This window comes from Lissotriton vulgaris, chromosome 5, assembly GCF_964263255.1.
Source record: "Lissotriton vulgaris chromosome 5, aLisVul1.2, whole genome shotgun sequence".
NCBI lineage: Eukaryota > Metazoa > Chordata > Amphibia > Caudata > Salamandridae > Lissotriton > Lissotriton vulgaris.
In genome coordinates this window covers 1,047,877,776-1,047,905,114 of record NC_141693.1, presented here as the reverse complement: position 1 = coordinate 1,047,905,114, position 27,339 = coordinate 1,047,877,776, and the positions used below count along the sequence as shown (strand labels likewise).

The following is a 27,339-nucleotide window of genomic DNA, read 5'->3' as shown; positions in this document are numbered from 1 at the left end:
AGCTTGGACCCCAGATTTCGTTTTAGTATAGTATTATGCTCTTGAATTGGCTCAGACTCTAGTTCTGATGTATCTATCTGTGAAGTCTCTGAATCTGACTCACTTTCCGTAGTTGTGTCTGCCTTATCAAAGGATAGATTAGGAGTCAACTCATCTGGCCCCTCAGACTCAGCTTCTTCCCTATCGTCATCGTTACCAGTAAAGAAGCAGTCATCACTAGGTGAGCCAGTCACTGCTGGGAGAGAAACAACTTTTCCATCAATATATTGCTTATCTGCCCTCCTGGTAATTCCTTCGGAGCTGTCCTGTAACCCTTCCGCAAACGTAGTAGTGGTATTATCCTTGCTAACCCCCTCGTTTCTCCTGTGTACAAGGGTAGATGAAGCGTTTTCATTTGCAGTAGCAGCGTCACTCATAACGTTAATCATAGGTTCAGTCATGATTGTTGCTCCTTTATTACTATCCAACTGTGAAGGGATCTCTAATGGGTCAGAAATGCTTTTATTTGAACCAGACCCCCCCTCTTGCTCCTTACCTATCAGCTCTGCCACTGCTGTCAATAGAGGTACAGGCTCTGTTACCTTTCCATTAGTTGGCTTGCCCGTTTCGCTCATTCCACCCGTTTTCTCACTAATAGAAATCGGGTGTTCTACAACCGTATCTGGAGGTGTAGTCGCGTCTCCCAAACCTGCATGTGTTTTTTCCATATTCCTTTCCTCCACTATCGCTGGCACTGGTAACGTTATTGTCAGCTGACTCTGCTCCGCATTTGCTGTCAAGCTAGTTTCTTTTGAAATTCCCGCATTCTTGGAACAACTCAGTGCCTCGGTTAGTTTGTCCCGCACTTCCGCCTGACCTTGAGCAGCAATCCAATCAGGAGGCTCCATTCTCCCTCTTCCAATGGGATCATCAGCTGACTCCACCCTGGGCTGTGAATGGCCAGGATCCGCTACAAACCTCGCCCCGGGAAGTTGTTCTGTAACCTCCGTTAGAACACTGCAGCCGCCGCTCATGATACTCGTGTCAGGTACGTCGGGGGTGCCCTCAGCTCTCAGCCCCGGGAATGTTTGGAACAGTGTCTGCTGGCGGAGAGAGGCTTCTTTCGATTTCACCGAGCCTGCCTCTAGATCCCTGCCGGCGCCCTTTTTTAGTGCCTCTTTTTTTTCTCTTCTCCGTGGCCTTGTCTTGTTTCCTTCTCTCTGCCACTGAGATTCTCGGTTCTTCGCGTTGTTTTAGAGCCTCCCTTCTTAGCTGTGCTCTGCGTCTTGTCCTTACTTTAAGGGCCACTGAAGGGTTCTCGTTCTCACTAATCAGAGACTCCTCTTCCTCTGACATATCCTTGCCGACTCTTGCTGGTTTTGAGGCCATATATTTCTTTCTTTCATGCCAAGTCTCCTGAGCTCGCTGTATAGCCCCTTCTATCGGCGCTCCTATTAACAGCCACAGACTCCAATATTCTTTCTCGAGGTATGCCAGTGCTTGCAGTGCAGACCACTTAACACTCCTGGCCCAGACCGGGAGGATCTTAAACATGCTCCGATGCCACTTTCGATTTTCTTCTCCTCATCTATATGGGCCGATATGGCTGCTCCTTTTTCTTCCTCTTGCTCTCCACTAAGCAGGGTTTTGCAGTTTTTAGCAATAAGTCCAGACTTCAATTCATTCTGAAGTATCAGTGTTCACCTCGGGAGAGTGGACAGGAGCTGCTGCCTCCTACGGTCCGTCGGCGGCCATCTTGCCTCCCTCCTCCGCATTTTAGTTTCTTCTGCCACAACCTTTCCGAAACATCCCTAAACCATAGCTCCTTCGTGGTAGCTTAAACCCCAATCCTAGTGACGACAACCCACTAACACAACAGCCAATTGCAGAAACCGGATTGTCACTTTATGCTTTTTGGGGAGGACAACGTGACCCAACAGGCATAGCTGATTCGTGGGTTATCAGGACAGAGTGGTAGTCCCTTTCAACCATACAATTACCCTCTCCCAGAAGGCACGTACCTGCAAGCAATCCCACACAATGTGCATAAAGTCCGCCTTTACTGCTGCACACCGGGAACACACTGGAATGCAGTCAAGATCAATTTTATGCATGCGCATAGGAGTCCTATAGGTACGATGCAAAAAAATCAAAGTGAATTAATTTGAACTGGGTGTTACTGAACACAGTCTTCAATACCTTGCATGTCCTAGTCCATTCCACATTCGAAATAGGTGCCTCGAGATCTGCCTCACAAATATTCCGCACTCTCAAATGTCCTCTAAGCTTATCTGCCTGTATTGCCTTATAGATCTGTGAAAAGAGGTGCTGCTTAGACTCTAGTATCAATATCGCGCCCAATGTAGCCGAGGTAGTTGGCGCCGCAGGATAAGACGACCAGAGAACACTTACCATATTGGATACACCCGCATAGTGTAGGAATTGTCCTGAACGTACCACAAGCAGATCCTGATCACCCTCAAAAGACATACATACCTAATTTGGATACAGGTCTGCAACTGGCAACCCCCCTCGCTCCAAGATTAGTATGACTTAGCCTCCTCCTTCTGGCGAAATGGAGCAAAAAAATATATTGGTAGCTCCCAATTACTATTGCAACTAACCTTATTTACACCGCAGCAGTCTGACGCACCACATAGAGTGCTGCGAAGGACTCCACTGACTCCACAATCAAAATCGTAGGGAGCTGGTCCATTCCACCATACCTGCCAGGAGATACTTCTCCAAATTGATCCCCTCCTCCATCCATTTCATCGCGTGCTGCATGCGAGAGTCGTAGTAATAATATTCCAGATTCCGCACACTCATAACCCCTCATCAGAGTCCAGTTACCTACTCTACTCTGACTCCCTGCCTAGATGAATGAGGTGAGAAAGAAATTCAGCTGATGAACACTTCAATGCGCAGGGGGCACAATTAATTCTACTTCACATACAGGCATGTGGCAGAAACACCATCTTAAACTTTGCTACGCTACCCATAAGTGATAATGGTAAAGTCTTCCAAAGCCAGACAAAGGTCCACAAGGAGTCTATGACCCAATCAACATTGTACTACAGCTGTTTCTTGTGCGTATGCGCCACCATCATGCCAAGACAACAAAACTTCTCCATTTCCCACCTCAACTCCAAGTCTGGCAACCGTTTCCTGGGCACTCAAGCCAGTGCTGACAGTCTAAACACTAAGGACTTCCTTTTGTTTACCTTTGATGCCAGACACCTCCCCGTACTCACGCAGTAGCTCCAACAATACCCCCACTGAAGTCCCAGGCTCCCCAAGGTAAAACAAAGCGTCATCAGCTCAGAGTAGTATATTTCTAGAGTGCCCCAACTCTTTCTCCCACTCATGCATCACCCTTTGGACCTGCACTGCCAATAGCTGTACTGTCAGGGTGAACAAAAAAGGTGAGAGCTTGCACCCCTGTCTAGTACAGTGCTCTATAGCTCAAATAGTAGTGAAAGCCTGCTACAGCAGATCTCTGCCACCACATCCTCCAAGAAATGCTAATTCCGAGTTTGTGTACCAACCCCACACCCCCAGTCTATCTCACAGAGCACTGGTGAATCATCTGACAAAAAACAGACTGAGAGCAGCAGCGCTGGCAGACTCTCAACTGAAAATCCAGCTGCCAGACCCTATCCAGCCTACTGAAAGTGTAGTGGGTAAGCGAATGGCAGGTAAAGACACTGTCCAATGGTCAGACCTCTCCAATCGTCAGCAGTCTCAAGTTAAATCTCACATCATACTTGTTGGCTTGGCTGGGAGGACGCATATCCTGGTCCCCGTTTAACAAACAATTGAAATCTCCCAACCAAAGGAGCGGACCGTCAACCATCCAAACTAATCTGGTCCTGGAGCCTAGAGTAAAAGTTGGGTTATCAACATTAGACACATATACATTAATCAATTAGAGAACACTCCCATCTAGCCCACCCTACAGAAAAACTTACCCCCCCCCCCCCTCTAACGGCTCCTAGCGCCAAATGTGCAGCACATTCTACTGAGCCTTGAAGGGGGTAAATTTCAAACCCTGGAACAAATAAATGGATGATCAACAATACAGTACGTATCCATGACATAAATCAGGTACCACCCAAGAAATGTCCCCACCATGATGTAGCGAATTACCCAGTGATCAGCAATGGCATGCCACCAAAGGAGAGAGAGAGAGAGATAAAGAGAAACTGGCTACCAAAAGCTCACCCAGGAATAACACCACCACAGCTCCCTCACCTCCCAAGCAATCACTGCAGCCCCCAACCTGAGAGAAAAACATTTCGAATCCACTCATCCCTCTGCAGTAATATTGTTCTCTGACACAGCATTTGCTGGATGTAGCGGAGTCATTCAGTGAGGAATCCTGGTCCACAACTGGGGACCCTGACCCTTCGCACCACAGGGGATCCACCTCCGCTACTCGCATGGGGCCATAATCCTCAATTGTAACTCTGTGGGAGTCCTGGAGTGACCCCTCCAGGCACAACAGCACTGTGGCACCCCAAAGCGGCTCCAGACGCCCAGCTCCTGAGCTATGCACCATCCCGTACCCCCAGCCAATTGTATACGTCCTGTGGTTACTCAAAAAAGTGTGCCTTGCCATTAGAAAGAACCTTCCATTTGGAGGGGTAAAGTAACATGTACTTCATGTTCATTGCGCGTAACTTGGGTTTGACTCAACAAACAATTTGCTCTGCTCATGAACATTCCTCATGTAATCCCGCAAAATGGCAATAGCATGATTGTCAAATTTTGGGGTGTCCTGTTCTTAAGCATCTGTAAGGAAACAGTCTATCCCTATGATTTCGTATTTTAGATATATTGTCCCAAGGGAGGCCCCTAGGTGATGGTACCAGAGCAGTGTGCTCCCTCTTGACCATACATATTTCTGACAGCCCCTGGTGTCTCAAATGTAGCTTTATCCATTGTTCCAAAAAGGTTTGTGCCGACCAGCCTTAATCACGCTACGGAAACCCCAGGAATCGAAGGTTGCGGAGGAACGTTCACACCGAAGCATCTTCCACTCGAGCCTCGTACTCCCTCGTGACTGTTGTCTTCTTATTCCTATTGCTGAAGGGCAGAGACCTCAACCTGAAGGAACTCAATCTTATTCTCTGCAGTCGTCACCTTCTCAGCCATTTTCCTCAAATCACCCGGAATCAGGTTCACATCTAAGGAAACTGTCTTAATCTTATGTTCCAATACTGTGCGTGACCCATGTATAGCTGCCAATAGCTCAGTTCATGAGGGTCCTTTCTCACGCTCCGGGGAGTCACCCCTCTATTTTGTGCCACACCAACATATCAGCCACTGCGATGGCTGCCAGAGGGTGGTGTACTTTGTGATAGTGTTACATGCTGGCGTCTTCATATGCTTGTCCTTACCTATAGTTATGCCAACGCAAGGCCTCACACTGCAGAAAGGTGCCTCCACAGGCCCCTAAACAGTGACAGCCTGACTTGCGGAACCGTTTGACCAATCAGCTGAGCATTCACCAAGCAGCGTCCAGCGCAGCAGTGCTCAGCACAGCCCCCCCAGCCTCTAGTTTTTTTTTTTTTTAATGTATTTTTATTGATTTTCAATAACAGTTGGCAAATACGACAGCTTTGTGACTTTCCATTCCAAGAACCCACTGTCCCCCCTGTCCATTCTCCCATTCTCGGCTTTTCAATAATTCAAAAAAACTATGTTGACATCCATCGTTTAGGAACAGCCGTCCATAACTGATTGGTGCTTGACATTCAGCTTAGCTGTGGGTTCAGTTCCAGTGAGCAATCATGTTCCAACTCTGTTATAATAATTGAGTAATGTCTTACAAGGTCTCAAACCATTCAGCCCCTCACTCCCTCCCTCCTCTACCACTGGTGTGCCTTAACTACTTGTAACGCTAAAAGATGGGAGTATCTGACCCTCCTGGGACCGTCGAGTCAACAACAGTAGTACAGTACAGGTTAACATACTAGTAATGGAGCCCAATAATCGTTCCGTTGAGTGCAGCCAGGGTTTTACTCAACCCTTCCTGTGGAGCCAGGCGAACCGGCCGGACCTTCCAGAGTCGAGCCCTCCTCCGAGGCCTTCAGGCACCTGTAGTGCCACAACCAAGGCTTCCCACGCCCTCGCTGCTTCCAGCGCCTTCTCATTATTAGTTCGCATGGCCTGTTGTAACCTGAGTCAACCTTCATTCAGCGTCCATTTGAGTAATTCCGCTCTCCACCTCCCCTTTCTGGGCCCTCTTGCGGATTTCCAGTACGCAGTGATCTCTCTCTTAGCTAATAACAGACCTAAATCTATAAATTTGCTCGTCACTTTCGTTTTAGAGGTATGCAGGAACTAGTGCAGTAAACAAGTGCCCTGAATAGGTTCCACGTTACGATCTGTGATTTCACCTAGCAAATCAGTCACTTCCTCCCAATATGTTCCCAATTGTGGACACCCTTAAATCATATGTTGAAAATTCGCCCCATCCAGACTACATCGCGGGCACTGAGCAGTGTCCGTTACAAAGTATTGGTTAATCTTAGCAGGTGTTAAGTATGCCCTATGCAGGATATAAAATGGTACCAATTACAATCTGGCATTCCTCGTGCATTTCCAAGCCCTTCGAACTAACTGGGCACATGTCGTCTCAGGGATTTCCTTGCCTAGGTCTGCCTCCCACTTCCCCTGCAGCGACTCCAGCCCCTCAGTCAGCATACGCCTATAAAGACACGTTATAGCGTTGAAGGTGCCCACGGCCATCACCACATACTGGCATGCCATTGATGTCTGTGGTTCCAACAATCCCGCCTTCCAGTGGTGTTGCATCGCCAAAATTAGTGCTGCATGCAGTAAATAATTCCCCGAGGGAGGCCATATCTAGCTTGTAGAGACTGAAATGGTATTAGGGCTCCATCTTCATACAGATCTCCCAGCACCTGCACACCCAGAACCTCCCAGTCAGCCAACGCCGTCCAGTCCCCACCATGTGGGAGGTCAGTACACATACCCAGTGGGATCTCCGGGGCATACGGGCGGGCAAATCCTGCTCTGCTCTGGCTCCTGTTCCAACACAATCTCAGTGTCCGCTCTTCACTAGTGAGCAGCTCAAGGCGCAGTCGCTGTTGTAGCACTATAAAGGACAAGATATGGCGGGGAACCCACCGTTCCTCAGGCCCGTCTGGGCCCCAGAACTCCTGTGCTACCGTTTGTGTAAGCCACTGTAGCTGAGCTTCTAAATCGTACCACTCAAAGTCCGGCATTGCCATACCCCCGTCGGCATCATTGTAGTCAGCGCGACCCGCTGTCTACTAGTCCCCCATAAAAATCCCCCAACCATAGAGCGGAGCTGCCTGAACGTGGAACCCGGCCCCCAGACTGGCAATGTCCGAAAATATCACAATAATCGAGGGAGAGGCACCATCTTCAGGAGCGCAGCCCGGCCCGCCACCGAGAGCGGCAATATACTCCAAACGTAAACCTGCTCCTAAGTCCTCGAATGGCTCTACCCACACTCCCCTCCAACAAGTCCTCAGAGGTATGATAAATGTTAGTACCAAGGTAAGGCAAATATCGGTGCTCCCAGCTAATGCCTGCAACCTGGGAGGGGCCTGCCTCGGATGGGACCACCGGAAACAAACCAGTCTTCGCCCAATTCACACCCAGCCCCGAGATCCTGCCAAAATCATAGAGTAACTGCTTTGGTCCTTCTAAGGCCGTTTCCGTATTTGCCAGAAAAATTAACAAACCGTCAGCGTATAAGGAGATAAACTCCGTATCCCCACGGAGATCTAACCCGGGGTAATGCCTCCCCAGTCAGGCATGGGCAGCTAAAGGCTCAATGGCTAAGGCAAACAACAACGAAGAGAGCGGGCATCCCTGTCTCGTTCCCCGCCCCACTAAACAAGATGGGGAGATCGTCACTCGAGTCCGCACTCGAGCCGTCGCCGATCCGTAAAGGCTCTCTGTCCACCCCACAAAGGAGTCACCCAGCCCGAACACATGGAGGACCCTGAACAAATATGGCCACTCCAGGCTGTCAAAGGCCTTCTCAATATCCACAAGAGAACTGCTGCAGTGGGGGTCGTGCTGTGATCTTCCCCCAAGATACGGAGGCGGCGTCGCACATTAGTTGCCGTAGTGTGTTTCGGGATAAAGCCGGCCTGGTCACTATGGACCAACTGCTCCATATAGGGTAGAAGCTGGGTCGCGAGAATCCTACTTAGTATTTTATAATCAGATGTTAACATTGATAACGGGTGATAAGCCACCCTATGCAGGGGGTCTTTTCCCGGTTTCAACAGCGGGATAAGGGTAGCTTCCCGAGTAGAGGCAGGCAACCTCACCAGGCCCCGAGCCGCTTGGTAAACTGCCAGCAGTCTAGAGGGCCAAGATATCGGTATCCGGAAAATAAATTTCAATCGTCAGCCCGTCGGTACCTGGCTTTTTCTTGCGCGCCATATGTTTTATCGCACCCCGTATTCCTCCTACAGTGATCTCCCGTCCCAATGAGTTCGCCTGGTCCTCCTCGAGGTGCGGCAGTCTTACTTCAGCTAAAAATTCCTCCAGCCCATCACCCGTGTCCTGAAGCTTACTCTCATAGAGGTCTGCATAGTATGTTCAGAACATCCCATTGATCCCCTGCTGGGTATACTCCGTAGCTCCCGTGGGTGAGGTCAAGGCCAGTATAGGCGTACCCCTCGGGCCGGGTTGGCCAACCAGGCCAGCAGCGTGCTCGCCTTATCTCTTTCCGCATGTGCCCGCACTAAATACGCCTTATAATCGAAGCAGCACAACCTCTCTACGTGTGTCGCCACGCACTCCCTCCCTCGCTGCCAGGACCTCGGCTTGCATCCCCGGGTTCTCTGGGCAGGCCTTCTCCGCCCGAAGCAGCCGTAGTTCCTCCTTCTCTATATCTTGCAAGAGTGTTTTCCGCACTCCACAATTTTAGTTATACACCAACCCCGCACCACCACTTTAAAACCACCACACTCCTGTGCCAGGGACGATGCTGTACCCTCATTCTCGAGTAAATAATGCTCCATACCCTCCTGCACCTCTGCACGGAATACAGGGTCCTCCAAGGCCTCCGGGCGTAAGCGCCAGGTAGGAATTGCAGTTCTCTCCCGAGTCCAACGCAATGCCAGCAGCAAAGGATTATGGTCCGACACCGTCCACGCTAAATATTCACTATGTTGTGCCATCGCATGAACGTCTAGAGTGCATAGTATAGCGTCCAATCGCACATGCAAGTCATGCAGAGCGGAAAAATAGGAATAGCCCCGCTCCCCCAAGTGTTGCACATGCCATGTGTCTATTAACCCCCACTTATCTTGCCAGTCCCGTTGGAGTTTCAAGAGCCTATGTATAGGCGCCTCAGGCAACGGGGGGTGAGACCTATCCATCTCGGTATCTGTGATAGAGTTGAAGTCACCTCCCAACTTCACTGAACCAGTCAAATAGGGCTCCAACTTTCCCGATAGTCGAGCAAAGAAATGCACCTGGTCCACGTTAGGGGTATACACACAACATAATGTCACCTCTTTCCCTTCCAAACGCCCTAAGACAGCCACATACCTGCCTTCTGGGTCCACTATCTGCAGAATCGGTTGGAAGGGGACCCCGCCCTAATCTATATCGGTGTACCCCTAGCAAAAGCAGAGTACGTCGTATAAAAAAGCTGCCCTCTCCATCGGAGCTGTAATGCCTGTCCTTCAGTGCGGTCAACATGAGTTTCCTGGAGGAAAGCAATCTGCACTCCCCTACGCACCAAATAAGCATGAACCTTGTTGCGTCTCAACATCGTATGCATCCCCCGCACATTCCACGTAATGCATTGTAACCCGGGTGTTGTCCCCATAGTGTTGACCTTTCCTCATCCATAACTGCCCCTTCTCCATTGGCACACCGGTGGTTCTAACTACCCCAAACAAAACCCACAAACACTCCCAACATCCCTTCCCCAGAACAGGTTCTAAACGGCTAGCAAACAGCTAGTACCCATCCAAACTTTCAGCTAACAGTCCCTCTGGTATCTACCAGGGATCCACTCGAAGAGCGGAGCTAAGGGGGGAGCCCTAGTGCTGAGAAGATCAAGACCACAACCCCATTGAGTCCTAACACCGTACCCCACTGTAAGAGAATCTTCATCACCTCAGGAAAGGCCCTAGTTGGGAACATCTCACAATACTAACACCCCTGGTACCAGCCGTCCCAACTGTGTCCTCCCCCGATTGCCCCCCCAGAACAAACATGGCCAGCACCATACAACCCCTCTTACTGGTCTTGAGAGTTAACTGCACAAGTTCAAGCATCAACAAGCTCATCTGCAGTCCCTGGTGTGACATAGGGCAGAGTTAATCGCCCCCACCAACCCTACTCCTCTCGCTTGGGATATCTGTCACAGCCTGCAATGCTGCCGATCTCTCCTTCCCCGTCTGAGTCGTGGAGGGTTTCTGTGCTCCAGAGTGACGGCGTCTGGAGAGTCTTGTGCAGGGCGGTTGTGGCACCTCCATCCGCCTTCCCTGGCGGCCTCCTGCCTTGCCCAACCCTGCCTGGTAGGATTCCAACCAACTCCACGCCTCCTCAGGGTTGCTGTGAAAAAACGTGTTACCGTCTATTGTCACTCATCACATCAGTACATCAGTGAATATTGGATGCCCTCGTCCGGAAAGCCTTCTTGACCGCCAGAAACGAGGCTCGGTGGCGCTGCACGTCAAAAGTGTAATCCGGGAACAGCGACACATTACCATTGTCCACTCTGTATGGACCGGCAGTACGAGCCTTATTCATAAGCAGGTCCCTGTTCTTATAGTGGAGTAGGCGGGCCACCATCAGTCTGGGCGGTCTCCCATGCGCCAATGGTCTGGCCGGCACCCTGTGTGCTCTTTCCAATGTGTAGAAAGGTGTCGGGGCCCTCCGAAGCAACCTCCGTCCGCAGCCACTGTTCCAGGTAAACTACCATATTATTCCCCTCCACTCCTTCCGGCAGGCCCACCACTCGTATGTTGTTCCGCCTATTGCGCCCTTCGGTGTCTTCGGCCCTCTTCTCCAAAACCTGCAACCTGCGAGCGACTTTCTCCATCTGAGTTTCCAGTGCTTTCTGGGAGGGTTCTAGGACCTTCAACGTGGTTTCAGTCTGCTTTGCCCGGTCGGCCAACTTCGCTTGATCCGCCCCCAGTAAGCCCAACCCCAGTGAAACCTGGGCAATGTCCTGCTGCAGGGCATCCCTTGTGTCCGCAGTAGCTTTTAGTATCTGGTCCACCTGTTGTTGCATCAGCCCCTCCGGGTGTGGTTCAGCCGCGTCTTGCTTCCACTGATCCGCAGACTTATCCTCCGGCTCCCGTTGAAGCCCCCCTTGCTGGCCTTGTGGTTTCCCCATGAATGTCAGTCTGCCAGAACCCCAGCCGCTGTCCGACCACACAACACCTCCCTCACCTCAGCGGTCAAGGTCGCCTCCCCAATTGGCTGAGGGGCAGATTGTTTTTTCCTCTCTCTAGTGACCGCACCCGGCCACCAGCCGCTTTCCACTGCGCACCCTGGAGCTCCTCTTCGCCCCCTTTGCCTCTGTTGGTGTGCTTAATGGCCCAGTCCACTACTGAGCATGTCGGCCATCTGCCATGTGAAAGGCGGTCCAAATCACCCAAGCGAACTCCACCTCAGATACCCCCTCGACCTTCCCCCGCACCAGGCACGTCCCAGCAGGCTCTTACGGTTCAAGGCCCCCAAAGGACACCGCTTACCGCGAGAAGGGCACAGCAAACAGACGCCGAGCGAGGACTCCCAGCCAGAGCACGCTGCCAGCCCCAGGTAGCGGAGAGTCCACTCTGCTCCACCTGTGGTACCTCCTGCCAGGGCAGTGCAAGGCACCGATTTGTTGCTCCTCCAATGCCCAATCTCCTCCGGCACTCTGTCTCGCTCAAGGGCCGGAGCTGCATCCTCTAAGCGCGACCTGCAGCCTCAGCCTGTTTCAGCTCCGCCTGCTGGGCGGCAGCTCCACACCAAGCCCCCACAGCCGGGCCAGGGGGCTGATTCCAGGCCCAGATCCAGCACCACACCGAAGTTCACTGATTTAAGGACTGCGGCGGCAGGAACGCCCGCCAGACCTTCCCGCTGTCCCGCTGATCCAAGCTGCGTTTGTCGCCGGCTCAATTAAGCTGCCTGCCACCTGTTTCATAGCGGCCGGGTACTCCCGGGGCTGCTCGGGGCTCACAGCATCCGCAAGTCCTCTGTCCGCCTCACCAGACTCAATTGCAGATCCGTACCGTTCTACTGGCGTGCAGCATCCGCTTCACACCAGGGAGGGCCACCCGCCCTACAGAGCCGCAATCCGACTCAGCCTCCCAGGCTCAGCCAGAGGGGCATTTGGTCACCGCAGCCGCCATCTTAGATGTACAGGGATCGAGCTCCGTACTTCTCATTGTCGCCGGGTAGCGCCAAAGGACCAAGGAGCGCCCAAACTAGTTCTCTCCAGGGCCCAACCCCTGCGGGCACCTTCCCCGGCCTTCCTGCCAGGATAAACGGTGGGGTCTACGTGGAGCTCGCAGCTCACGCGAACGTCCTCATCGGCTTAGAAGCCACGCCCCCTCAGCCCCCCAGCCTCTAGTGCCACATTTCCTATAGCGTACGTGGGCAGTAATAACATTGCACAAACATTCACTCTGTGTGATCCAACAGTCAAGCACCAGTGAATGTGATTTGTCATGAATGCTATTTAGTCTCTTGTCTCCAGGCAAGTACATCTAGCGTTTTAACATTTAATTGGCCCATAAAATTTGAATAGGTCATAGCTCATTTTATGTAATCTTGTTGGTGCTGGCTGCTGCTGTGTTTTCTGAGTTTGGTGTGTGCTTCACTGGCCCTACAAAATATCCCCTTGTTTTAGTTGATTCCTCATCTTCGCTTCTAACCTTACTGCTGCCCCAGAGCCTGGAATGAAATATTTTCTTACTATTGTGGAAAACACTGCCTTGATGGGAAATAGGAACACTGAACAATAGTGCAGTCAAGCCCCCACACCGTCTGATTTTTTTCAGTGCTAGGAATGAGGGAAAAACGCAGGCCTCTACTCTTTAGAATATCACCAGCCATGTGGGTTCTCTCAACTGAACTGCAAATATGCTAATTTTGTAGCAAAGCCAGGGCGAAAGGCAGGGATAATACAGCAGAGGTTGTGCTGTGGTGAACATGATGACTGTTGCATTTTCCCAGACTTAATCAGCCCAGTACAAGAAAAGCTATATCCACACTTAAAGAACTTCTCTGACAATGGGTCCTACAGACTGTAGCTTGTGGCTGCAATTCATCAAGTATTGAAGAGCTTCTAAAGTGATAAGAGGAAATTTAGTTTGAAAGGTTGTAGTAGAAGTATTGAATTGTTATGCCTAGTGTTGGATTCCCATCCCCCAGACAGCTGCTTTACACAACTAATTTCTGATACAACTTCATGGTGACTTTTGACATAAAGGAGAGAATCTCACAAAACGTTAAAACCTGAACATGGATTCCAATGAAATATTACCATATACACTTCTGCCAGCTGACCTAAAAATGATAATGAATATATTTTAAAAAAGTTTAGCATATAATGTTATGTTACTGTAATCTTCAAAATTGATGGTTTTGAATTAAATATAAGATTTGTACTTAAAATAATGTTTGAATGGATATTACACATGCCTCACCTTTTGATTAACCCTAGGCGTTTAACTCAATCTGGAAACTTTGAAATATTTCCCCTGTGCAAGTAGGTGGTACGTATTCCATTCCATTTATGTGCTGTATGCAACACAGATGTGACATCACTGGCTCCAAGTAGCACCACCATGGCACCCTGACGTTCATTCACCTTTAATGTTCTTTTTTTTTTTTTATATCTTCATCACGGAGCCAGAGTTGGTGACATGAAGTTTTTTTTTTTTTTTCCTCCTTCACAATTTTCCCTCCGATTCTTACAAAGTGTGCACTGCTTAAAGTTGTCACCACCTAAGCAGTCCTAGTTCAAGCACTAGTTCTCCTTACATGGACATTTGTCCATTTTCAACCCCTCCCACCTGAGGTGTGCCTGTTGTGCTTGGGGCTGAAGCACAACTCCCAAATTGCGTGAGAAATGCAGCCTCATGCTTGCCAAGATGATTACGGAGCAAGAAACAAGGCTTTTCAGGGCATTCATGGGCGACAAGAATCAAGACCAATGAGTGGCATTCATGGTTGAGGTCAGGCTTGAAGTTCTGCTCTTCTCCCTCTTTCAAATCATACAAGAGTAAGAGGACACCTAAGTAGAGGAGGTGGGAAGAATGTACCACTCGACGTTGCTCGCACTCGTGTGGTAATTTACCTTGATGAGTTGGTAGACATTACTCTACCCCAGGCCACTCAGCCGGCAGCAGCATCTCCTCCTCCTCTGCTCTGGCTTCAGTGTCAGCTCAATCGCCAGCCTTTTTCCTGGTACTGGCCTCATTGCTCTACCGGGCCCATCTGCCTATCCCAGTCCTCCTGGAGGTTCTTGCATGCCATGATGGCAATCTTCATGAATGGAGCAGTCACCTCTGGTGCGCATTGGTTCCACTTCAGGACTCTGATTGGATTACAGCTGGCGTGTTTGCCCTCTGTGTGCCCTTCAATTCAAGAGATCTTCTCAGGGCACAAAGTTGATACGAGCTTGAGCTGCTTAAGCACCAAGACCCCAGTCAGTGCCTGCTCTACCAGTGCCACCGATGCCAACACCAGAGCTGTCTCCAGTGCCAGCCCCTCCGAGTCTTCAAGCCCTGAAGGCTAAGGCTGTTCTCACAAGATCATGAGGGAAACTGACAACTTACTACCTCCTCCATCCTCAGACACTGCTGACCAGTGGGCTCTACAAAATGGCAGTGATCTTGACACACCTCTGAAACTGAGATGGAGTACACCTCTGCGCTAGGATCTCCTGAGGTAGCCTCTATCCACGCAGTTTCAAAAAAAGCAGAATGAGTGTTGGAGCCATTACCTACAGTAGAGGCTAGGTCAGATGTCTTAACTTGGACATTGCAACCTACTTCAGTGTTCTCGGGACCGCTGCTACTTTTAATGTGGCCTTACTCTAATGCATCAAGTTGGCTTAGGATCAGCCATCTACTGGCCTGGCTGTCATTAGGCTTATTGCCTGCTGTTACAGCTCATTCCCAGGGGGATCAAGATACCTTATTGAAACCTCTCTCCTGACAGAGCTTAGTGGTGCATGCGTCTTCCTACTCGAAGCAGAACCCATGGGCTTTACCAACTGTGCCCCAGACAGAGAATCTAAGCAACTGAAGGCTGTTGGGAAGAGTTTATTTTTAGCAAGGAATCTTGCCCTGCATTCTGTGAATGTTACCAATTTTCCGGCAAAGTACTTCCACATATTGTGAAAAAAGGCTTGCATGGTGGTACGAATCATGCCTGAAAAGGCATACTAGGTTGAGGTTGCCCTCTTTTTCCAGGTGCGTACAGACGAGCCTAATGGATATACAATTCTCTCCTATTTGGGGAGAAAGAGTAGCCCCTGGAGAGGTTCAAACTAGGCAGAGCTCTGACAGCACCACAGTTTTGTTGCCACTCAAAAGGGGTTTAATTTTCGCCAGCACTAGCCCTACCATCAAAACCAACAGTTAAACCAACTCCTCTGGTAATACACGGAGAAGTGGCAAAACAAAAGGCAAACAGGCCTAGCAACCCTACTACTCCTTGTCCTGCTCCACAAGGGAATCCTATTTAATTGTCCCCCACATAAAGGGTAAAGAGCTTGTTTGAGGGAGAACATAATCCTTTCTGCATTCCTGGAAGGTCACTACAAAGGATCAGTGAGTCTTGTAAATTATAGACAGGGGAAAATGATCTTGATGTACACTAGCCCCCTTCCAAATCCTGCCCCGCAGTCATTTCAGTCAGGTCACTTTTGAATGTTGCATAGGAGGTATTAGTCCTGTTGCAAAAATGAGCAATGTAGTTGGTCCCAGAGCAGAAAACTAGACATGGAGTGCTACTCCAGGTACCTCTGTCTGCGCAAAGAGTCACATCACTGGTTTCCCCACTAAGACTGTCTTCAAAAGAAGCAGCTAAGCTAGTTGATACACAAAGTAACTAAACTGATGAAATGCCACTGCAAACAACTTGGTTCGAATAGAGTTTGAGCCGGAACAATAGAGACAGGAGCACGTTCAAATCCACCTTAACACAAAATGATCTGGACCACTAAATGTTGGTGGACCAGATTGATCCCATCACCAACAGAAGGAAGGAAATATTCGCCATTGTGAAGGATTTCACCTCCGCTTGATAACCCTGTCACAGGACCTCAGTGACAATCTCTCTCAATTATTTAACAACAAAATCACTGCCACTTACAGGAACTTAAACCCACAACTGCACCGGACAGACCTTCCAAACGCCTCCTGATCTTATGCAAAGAATCAATCCTTACCACATGGACTGTCATCACCCCAGAAGAAACTGCCGTCACCATGAAGGGCAGTCACTCTGGCACCCCCATCGGTACTCAACCCCCACCACTCCTACTCCAGAGACCTGCAAACCATCCCATCAGCGCCATGCTCCCATCCATTCTGAATGAGACTTCCTTTTCTTTGACATTCCCAGATGCTTGGTAGCATACAAATGGCCTCCGTTTGCTGAAGGAGCCATGCAGACCGTTTAACACTCGCCAACTATAGACTGATCTCCCTGCTACAATTCCTGGCTAAGCTCCTAGAAAAAACCATCAACAAATGTATCACCGAATAGTTCAATGACCACCAAGTCCTCAACACTACACATTCTGGTTTCAGACCCAACCAGAGCAGCGGAACTGCCCTCATCGCTGCCACAGAAGCCATCTGAATGAATCTAGACACAGGAGTCACAGTGGTCCTCATCCTCTTGGATGTGTCTGCAGCATTTGACACAGTCTCCTACCCCATTCTCATCCAACGCCTGTATGACATTGGAATCCAAAGAAACTCACTCTGATGGATCTGCTTTTCTGACTAAAAGGACCCAATCAGTCAGCGTGGCACCATATACCTAAGACACCCTGCGACCTCACCTGCAGAGTTATCCAAGTGTTCTCTCTGAGCCTTACCCTCTACAATACATACATAATCACTTTACCCAGCATCATCCACTCTCACATCAACGTCTTCTCCTATGTTGACAACGTGCAACTTATTCTCCCTCGCGGAAAAGACACCCAGGACTTGGATCAGTTCAATGTCTGCATGACTGAAATGGCCTACTGAGTGAAGGGCAACAGTCTGAAGCTGAACCCCAATAAGACCGAATTTGTGATATTTGGAAAGAGCACTTCACCGTTTAATTCTACCTGGTGGACAACAGAGCTAGGACCAACACCCATCTACGCCAAGAACTTCGAGATCGTCATCGACCGCAAACTTGACATGACCGCCCAAGTCATTGCCCCCACTAGCTCATCCTTCTATACCCTGAAGATGCTGAGGAAGATTTTGAAATGGCTCCAAATCAGTAACCAGAAAACCGTCAAGCAAACTGGACTACGTGAACATCCTCTATGCACGATCAACAAAACACTCACAAGACTGTAGACCATTGACAACTGAGTGGCCAGAATCACTCACAACCTCAGAGGCCACACTTGCATCACACCCCACCTGAAGGAGCTCCACTGACTTCCCCATACACAAACAAGCACAATCCAAACTCCTCACCCACATTTTCAAGGCAGGGCATATCACTTGCCCAGCAAACCTCATTTAATTTTCAAGGAATGTAATGAAGCATACCTGCCGTCAGACCTTCCACCTGCCTCCGATTTTTCGGACTTCTACTTGCACACATCACATTGACACAGAAAACCAGATCTGTTGTTCGAGCCTTCTACATCACTCCTAAAGCGTGGAACAGCCTGCCACTACACATAAGATCCTCTTCCTCATTTCGTAAATTCTGCAAAAAGCTGAAGACCTCGCTTTTTCGTCTTTCAACTAGGCCTTAGGTTTGACTAAACTTGCACCTGCTCAACGGCTGTATACCTTCCTGGGTGATAGTGATTGTGCACTCTACAATTCTTCATTATATTACATAACATCATAGATCTCAAGCTGTTAATATTTTTCCTTTACAAAGAAAACTTCAAGATGCTGTCTGTGGTGGAGCGGCTTTTCGCATGGGAAGTGGAAGACTGAATGGTGCTCCTCCACTAGCAGGATGTGCATTTCCATATACCAATCCTGTGCAGTTCAATAGGAAGGTAACTGTGTTTCATGGCATATTCCACTCCCTACTAATTGGCCGACCTCCTATTTTGACTGACATCCGGCTCCCAGAGTCTTCAACAAAGGGATGGTAGTGGTTGGACCAAATCTGCAAAGGTTAGTAAAGTCTTTGTTCTCGTACCTCAAAGACTGTCTGCTCAAGGAGGACTTGCAGCAGCTGATGTCTAATCACCTGAAGTTCACAACAACTCTGCTGTTAAACTTTGGCTTTTTTGTCAACCTGCCAAGTCGTAGCTGGAATCCTGTCAATGCTTCTCGTTCAAAGGGGCAGTACTGTACATAACATATTCGTGGGCATTCTCTCCTTCCCAGAAATGTTGATGGTCACACTTGCATGATGGCAAATTAGGTCTCTCCAGTGGTGCTTCAGTATGTAGTGGTTTTAATAAGGGGCGTTCTGTTAGATGTCATCAGAATTCCGGCAACTGACTTGTCCTGGTGATCAGTAGACCAGAACCTCTTGCAAGAATAGGCCTTCTGCCTACCATTAACAGTGACCAATGTAGTGACCATAAATGGGGACGCATCTGGCGGAACAGGAGATGGAAGGCCCCTGGTCTCTCAGCAGGTTCAGCACACAAGCTTACTTGAACTGTGGATGTTTTGCCTGACCATTAAAGCTTTTGTGCCCTTTTTTTGCGGCTGATCTGTCCAGATCTTGCCAGACAACACAACCTAGAAGATGTGAGATTCTGTGACTGGGTAGAAGCGCTTAGAATCTTGCTGGTCGCTAGCCACCTGGCAGGCTGTCTCAACACCAGAGCGCACGTCAGTGTCAACTTGTCGAGCATGAGTGGTTTGCCTGACTGTAGGTGGTCCAAAACAGCTTCTTCTTGTGGGGAACTCCATCACTTAGACTTCTTTGCCACTCACTAGAATGTGCATTGCCAACAATTTTGTGCCCTCCAGTTTGTGTTGCTGTGAGCCTCGGGGAATACATTTCAATTGACATGGAATTTTCTGTTCCCTATACATTTCCACCCTATATCCTTAATGCAGACATACTATGACTTCCACTGGGTCCTCTGTTCCAGTTGCCTCTCAGAGGGACCCTTCTTACTAAGTCACCAGGGCAGGTTCTGCACCCCAACCTCCAGAGCCTCCACCTTCAAGCTTGGAGATTCCACAAAGGCACCATTTGCCTGACACCGGAGTTGGACTATGTGATCTTGTCAGCAGGTTGCCCCTCAACAAAATCAGTTTTGTTAACCGATGTGTGGATGAGCATATAGATCCCTTGAAAGCACACCTTCCAGATTGTATTTTTTTTTATTCCGCTAACCCTGCATTGTTGTGCCGTGGGCACAGTTGAAGGTTACATTGCAGCCCTTTCGAGGTTAATTAGTCTTCTAGATTAGCCATCTTTTTAAAGACCCAGATTGTTTCAACATTTTTAATGGGGCTTACATGCATGTTCCTTCTATAACCTTTTGTAATGTACCTGTAAGCCTTCCATGTGATAAAATCGTTCTTGATGGCGGTCCAGTTTCAATCTCTAGATGGATACCAGTTGCAAATGTTGATCCTTAAAACTGTGTTTTTGGTAGCCACACTTCAGTACAACATGTCTTCGAGCTGCAGGCTGTGTCTCTCCATTCCGCCTTGCTTTTTCTGGACAAACTGGTCCTGAGGATTAAAGTAGTGTGCCATATGGGACAGCACATTACTTTTCCGACTTTTTTTCCCCTTTGCTCCCTCCTACCACAGAGGAAGCAAGATCACATCGGCTGGACCCCTATGGGGGAGTCCGTTTTTACATCAACTGGACTAAAAGGTTGAGGTCTGATGACCAATTCTTTGTGGGATATGTAGACCATTAAGAACGGTATGGCGGTCCAGAAGAGGACTTTATTACGATGGATAGTCCTCAATGCTGAAATTTGTTACTCCTTCGCTAAGAAGCAACCACCAGGGGGAATTCATGCTCATTCCACCAGACTGATGGCCTCGACCTTGGCAATGAATAAGGGTGCTCCTGTGGTGGTGATTTGTCAAATGGCGACACATGCCTCCTTTCATACTTTTTCAATGCACTGTTGCTTACTCTGAGAAATGTGAAGGGATGACAATTTTCCTTGTTTCGTGTTGCAGGATCTACTAGTCTGATTGCTCCCAGAGGCCATGCTATTGGTGTCTATTCAGAAGGTGAAGAATCAGCAGTTAGAAGTATCCATTTGAAGATTAAGTTGTTAAACTTTGGTAACAGTTTTTCTGGTGTATTCTTTATCTACCCGGAGATTTCTTGTTTATCCTGCCTACCTTCTCTTTCTGAAGGATGGTCGTACACCTTTGTAAATTTATACGGTTTAAACTTTGTTCTGCTGCACATTCATATTTGATTTGATGCTGTCCTCATCTGTGCCTCTTAAGTGCTCTGATATAATGTTTGAATAACTGATGTTGGGTGCTAGCGTGTTATTATATGGCTCAAGTGATGACACACCTGCATCTGGTACGGTGATAGAGCCAGCACCACCTCCCAGTGTGTAAGAACTATTGCAAAGTTCATAATCCACTGAGATGCCTGTGAATATTCAACATATGATGATGATTCTGCAGGTAACGTATCAACCAGAAAGATTGTTACCAAAGGTAAGTCATTTCTCCTTGTAGCTTAAAGATCACCCAAAGTAGCCTTACTTTAAGACCACTTTCACTTGACTGTAGGTTAGACTCAAATTCATTTAGAGTGAAATCGCAATTTTGTTACATGCCATCCATACAATTCATACCAATATTTATTTATTTGAAACATTCTAAAAACTAAAACAGACATGTATTCAGTATTGTATAACTAATTTGAGAAAAAGCAACAAATACAAATTTAAAAAAAACAAAAAAACTTCACAAAATGAAGATTTGGTTGGAGAGGTTTATGAATTTAACAAAGATACCTTTGAAAGAGAACTCATTTTAATGTAGTTCACTTTTTTCCTTAGTTGATGTCCAGTTGATTCTGAGCAGCTCTCCTGAATATATAAAGGAAAACAAGGATAGAAGTTAAAACAAACAAAAGTGTATTAAAATAGTCGTTGACATACAGTGTGGTGATCTTTACACTCTATGCATGAAACACTAAACTGTGGTCTGGGTGATTGTATCAAGATTCTACTTTTGATACATGCTGGTGGCCTTGTTATTCTTGTAACAAATGCTTAATGAATAATTACTCGATTCTGCTTTCGAAGTTGGTCGTACAATGGAATGATCAACTTTCATCCCTGATCCCTTCTACTTGACTGAAAGATCACTTCACTCTTTATACTAGCTCAATTGTCCTGCTTCGACAAAATAAATCCAGAAACTCTGACATACTCCTCATAACTTTTCGTCATCAACGAACATCTAATGGCTTCAGAAAGGCTGCTTGCTGTATGAGTAATAAACTAAATTCAGATCAGTTACAAATTGAATAGAAAGAACACTTTCAGTAACTCTTAGGGATTAGGAAAGGTTGAGGTGAGAGGCATTCTTCAATCTTTGCTTAATGTAATTGTCTGTTTACCTTTTGAAGAACTCTTTTAATGTTCTTGTCTTTTGCACTTTGCATTTTCTGGAACCAGACTTGCTGGAAAACTACGCACGGGAGCACTTTTCATAATTTGACTATCTGGTTGTGTTCAGTGCTGATAGTCTCTCTTCCATTACTGATAGGCGCCCAGTCTGTTGGCGCTCTAGTTGTTAGCAAGGCCACATTATTTAATGGCGGCTGGCGTGAGGACATGCACCGGATGTGCCAAAGGCGCACCAACGGCATGCCCATCTGCGCCCGTCCGCATCTGACCAGGGACATGGGTCAGGACCCCTGCATGTTTGGAACCAGGCAAACTAACAACCATAAGATATTCATCAACAGAGCTTGAAAGATTTAACAAAAATGGCTGGAAGAGGCCTGCCAGCACTCCTGGACCCAGCCAAATTATTGGGTAACTGTCCCGCCTTTAACTATTCACAAGACTCACCTGAGCCTAAAGAAATGCAAGAATATGACTATCCATTAAACATGGAGGCTATGAAGAGCCAGCAAATGCTTAAATGGCACAGGTATGCAGTTTACTGTAGATCCCTCCCCAAGCACAGATTAGAATGGTTTCCCTTCCTAGAGGAAGTGCAGCCAGACGCGCTGTTTGTGACAGAAACATGGCTCAATGAGGAAAGGGAGCCTGATAATATAAAAGCCCTAACGCCAGGCTATGGAATGGCAAGGCGTGACTGGGTAGATAAGAACGTTGGAGGAATTGCAAATATTGTGAAAAAAGATCTTGATTGCAAGTTCACCCCAGTGTCAATTCCAGGTAGTGAAAGCTTGGCTTGGTCCATCAGACTTTTCCCACAATGTCATGTTCTCTGGGAAACTGTTATACCGGCCGCCAGTTCCAGCGGCAGAGTTTATAAAGCTGGAGCCTGACATATTGGCTGCCTCTAGCCATCAGACAGCTAAATTGCATTAGGGGACCTAAGCATCAATTTAGAAAACTCAGAGTGTGTACAGGTTGCCCACTTCCTCCATGATCTGTCCGTGATCCAACTCTCCCAGCTGGTCAATCTTCCAGCACAACAAAGGCCACATTCTGGACCCCCAATTTTCACTAACATACCCAATTTGACAGTAAACCTGCATTTACCAACAGTCTGGACTGACCATTACATCAGTCTATTCTCGATTCCAAAAGTGGCGAGCCACATACTTTAAGACCTCCCAGCAATAGTCTAAACTTAATCAGACCTGGTGGGAGTAAGCCCTATTCAAACCAGCCCCTAGTTTAACTGAAGAAGCAGAGGTCTCCGCATTCAGTGAGAATCAAAATGGCCAAACCAGCTAGTCCGATCTATTGAAGTGAAATTAGGTCGAAATGGCCGCCTATGGGGACATCTGACACACCAATTTTCTAATAATGACCACCATGAGTGGGCCCCTTTGCAAAGCACTCCTTCTCCCCATGTTGGGGAGAGATCCATCATTTATGCCCTGGAGTCTGAGTCCACTCTGAGAGAGTCCACAGCGACAAGGGAGTCTTACTCAGCGAAGGCTTTTACCCCATTACCGCTGGGAGCACAGCACCGTACACCGTGAACGACGCGCTCAATGGAACTTTTGGGAATACTTCCCCCTCGGCGGAAACTATAACCTTTCTGTATGTACTGCGGTGCCCGAGCAACCTTTGGCCGAAGACCGGTGGAGCTGCTCCACATAGCTATAGAGGAGTTTGGCTCTGGTTCACCCCTCGGCCGTCACCTACCGAGCGGGACATCGGAAACTGTTTTTCCTCATCTCCCCATGGTGCCTCCTATACCCTCCCCCTCATCATTCTACTCTACCTCCCCTATTCCTTCCCACTTTCCCCTTGCCTATTTTTTCCTCATGTTTATGCTAGGCTTTTGTACTCCTGTAATTCCTGTAACTAAGCTCCAATACCTGATGTAACTTTGTATCCATGTTCTGAAACAATATTTTTTCCTCATGCAACGTGCTCTGATACCTCCGGGTCTAGCCAGCACTATATAAAACTCAATAAATAAATACATTTACAGGAGTTAAAAAATGGATTACAAAGAAGCTGGATCGCCTAATCCCATTAAAAACTGATAAATAAATGCCACCCCAGAAAAAAAAACTGTTTTTCACCAGAGTTGTTGAAGCTATCTGTGAACTATTCAAAAGATATCTACAATATAGTCAATTTCTTTCTAAATCATGTCATACCTGAAACTGGGTCTACTGAGTTGGAGGTAGGCAGAGAACCATTTAAAGAAAGTGCCATTGAGTCCTGAGCGGGACTTGACAGATTCAATTAAGGAGGAGTGATTAACTTATCAAATGCAGCAGAGCGGTCGAGGAGCAAGCCTCTCCCTTATCCAGCAAACAATGAATGTCGTCAGCAATGTTTAGTATGGCAGTTTCAGTACTGCAGCCTTTCCTGAAACCAGATTGAAAGGAGTCAAGTAAGTTATATTTATCTATGTGGCTGTTGAGTTGAAGTAAGACACATTTGTCCAAAGTTTTGACTAGGAGAGGGAGGTTAGAGATGGGACGAAGGTTACTAGGATCATTAGGGTCTTCCTTAGTATTTTCAAGGATGGGAGTGATTTGCCCAAGTTTAAGGGAGTTTGGGACACACCCAGAGACAAAGGAGGTGTTAATAATTTTAGTCCAAAAAGGGACAATGATGTGGTTCAAGGTAAGAATTAGGTTTGCCGGGATAGGGTCTTTGGTATGAGAACTCGGCTTTATTTTTGCAATGATATTGAAGATTTCAAGCTCAGTCATTTTGACCAAGAGGTGTCATTTTTTAATTATGAGTTGGAAATGTGGTCTTCAGAGCCAGTTGTGGTCGATTGGTGAAGGAAAGGATTTGAAGAGGGGTTGGCCGAGAGGAGAGTTGAGAGTAGAGCAGAGGCTAGGAAAGGTCAAGATGTTGGAAGGATTGGTCAATTTGAGCAATTTTGTCCGTGAAGAAGTTTGCATTTTCCTCACATGTTTCATTAGAGGCAGTCAGTTCGGGCGGGGCAGAAGAAGTTTGTCTTCGGACAATGTTAAAGAGTTCCCTGGGCCTGTTTTTAGCACGATCTAGTTGGGAACGAAAGAAGGATGCTTTTTCCCTGAAAATTTGTTTCTTGTAATTTGATCTTGAAGATCTGAGAAGAGCGAAGTGAGAGGGCGAGGGGTGTTTTATCCAAGATCTTTCTGCTAGTCTAAGTTGTCTTCTTTCCTTATTAAGTTCCGAGTTGAACGAAGACTAGATTTGATTACTCTTTGTTGTTTAAGTTTAAGTGGAGCTACTTAGTCAAGAGCGTCGGATATAGCCTTGTTGAAAAGTTCAGTAAGATCATTAGCGTTTTGGGAGTGCGGGAGAAGTTGCTGGTGGGTTTGAATTTTAGACTCCAGTTCAATAGGGGGGACTAGATTGAGGTTTCTAGTCCAAATCTTGGGTTTGTTATTTAATACTGGTCGAGGGGAGATGGAGGTCAAGATATTGAAAGGAATTAAGTGGTGGTCTGACCAATCAATGGGGAAGATGTCAGTGAGGGAGACCGAGTCAGTGTTGCAGATGATTACGTCCAGAGTGGCACCTTTAATATGGGTAGGTTTATTGCAGAGCTGCTTAACGCAGGCCCATTTGTCCTGCAGCCACTGGCCACCCCCTACCATATCAATAGGGACCTGCGATCAAACAGGCTTGAATTGCTTCTTGTTCCCATAAGGGGAGGAGAGCTAGGAATGGGGTTGGGCCTTTTGCTTACCTCGCACCCTGGCTCCGGAACTCTCTCTACCAGCCTTAGAATGGAGAACACCTTTGAGTTTCAGAAAAATACTTTTGCCATATTGTTTTCCCAAAAAGTTGTGCGCTTTTTTTTTTTTAACTCTCTCCAATCAGTCTGACTGCGCTGGGAGGCCCGATCTCTGGTAGTCATGCACTCTACAAAATCTGGAGAATAGAATTAATGCTCTGTAGATCACTCCTCCTTCAGTTTATATGTTGAATACCCTGCCATAAATTCAGTGCTCAGCATGTCAACATATAATGCATTCAAATTGCAGAACAAATGTGACACCAGCTTGTTCCGTGTGTTATTGTTTATTAGTGCCATCAATTATTGACTCCCCTTTTAAAGATGGCAAATATGTTCTTCACACGTTACCTCACCAAATAAGATGCAGGGAAAAGGCAATCTAAAAATGGCTTCTTTTTATGTAGCGTTGCTTTTATTTGGGTCAACATGTTAGGTTTATCTTTAGAAAAACACTTATGGTTGATCAGACTTTATTCACCAAGTCAAGTAGGAATGTAGGTGCCCAACAAAATGCCAAAATAAAATGCAGTATCTAACTATATAATGTGTAAGGCACTTTTTCAGACAAGTGCAGTTGAGTTAATAATTCTACCTTTGAGTGACTTCTCCACTTCTAGTATTTTAGCCCCATCCTTCAGCCAACCCATTTTCGATTCCTGCTCCTCCTATAGTAAGAAGCAAGAGCGATTAGCAAAACCCGATTGGTGTTTATGGAGGTTGGCTTGGATTTAAAGTGGCTGTTAATGGCCTCTGGACATCTATATTTAAATGTTTTACTTTGCTGTGCAGATGTTCTCCGTCGTTCCCGTAACACTATGAAGTCATGTTAGCCTTGGTGAAGGTGAATGTTTTTGACATTCAAGAAATAAAAGAGTGTCTGTGATGAGTAATTGTACATTGGTTGATATTTGCCATGAATAATCCAATGTGCATTTGGGAAAATATAAACACAAATATTTGTGTTGGAACACACTGCATTTACCATACACATTGTACACCTCTATGAGTTGTATAAATAACCGGGAAATATGGTAAGCGCTTCCTTTTGAAATAAATGTTGTTGCTTTTGTTAATGATTAATTGGTTTGCACATTATGAAGACACTCGCCACAGCTCCAAGTTTCTTGTTTGACTGATATTTAGAATTCCTGTTTTTTTGTCTGTATATTGGAAGATAGTTCATAAATTGATGACTCCTTTCTGAACAAGCAATGTTGTCCTTCACATCCTTTAAAGTGTTTGGTTATTATTGTTTTATACAGGGCATTTATAAACAAGTATTCTGTTGTGACTGATGCTATTCCGGACCTTCATCCGGGTGAGGAAATATTTCACTTGTCAGACTCCGGGAAACTATTTAATCAGCATACACTGGATTTGAAAGATTTTGGATTTGTACCACACCGTGAGGAGGAGAAGCTTATCTTAAGGTATGGATGTGCAAGCTTAATGTTAGTGTATGTTGTTCACCATTTACAATGTTTCCTCACCAGGGTAGCCTTTATTTAGGGCCACCATCACTTGGCTGAAGTTACACTCCAATTCATTTGTGATGAAATTATCTTTTGTTACATGCCTTCCATATAAATATATACACCCAGATGTATTTAATTTAAATACAAAAAAACGAAAACTGACATTTATCAAGTATGATGAGAGTAATTTGAGGAAACGTAACAAATTCTAAAGTCAAAATACACCCCCCCCCCCCAAACAAATTGAGGCTGATGAATTTAAAAAAAAAACACCTTTGAAAGAGAACTTGTGATAAAATAATTTACTTTTTTGCTTACTATTTCCTTTCTTCTCC

At 47.0% G+C, this 27,339-nt stretch overlaps 1 protein-coding gene across 3 annotated transcripts in view; it reads left to right on the top strand.

Annotated features, from left to right (window-relative positions):
* SLF2 (SMC5/6 complex localization factor 2) overlaps positions 1-27,339 on the top strand; it is a 404,246-nt gene that overhangs the window by 131,195 nt on the left and 245,712 nt on the right. For all 3 annotated transcript variants that reach the window (XM_086922683.1, XM_086922686.1, XM_086922685.1), the window contains one exon: positions 26,792-26,959. In XM_086922683.1, the coding sequence (XP_086778809.1) occupies positions 26,792-26,959 (168 nt within the window). The remainder of the gene's footprint in view (positions 1-26,791; positions 26,960-27,339) is intronic.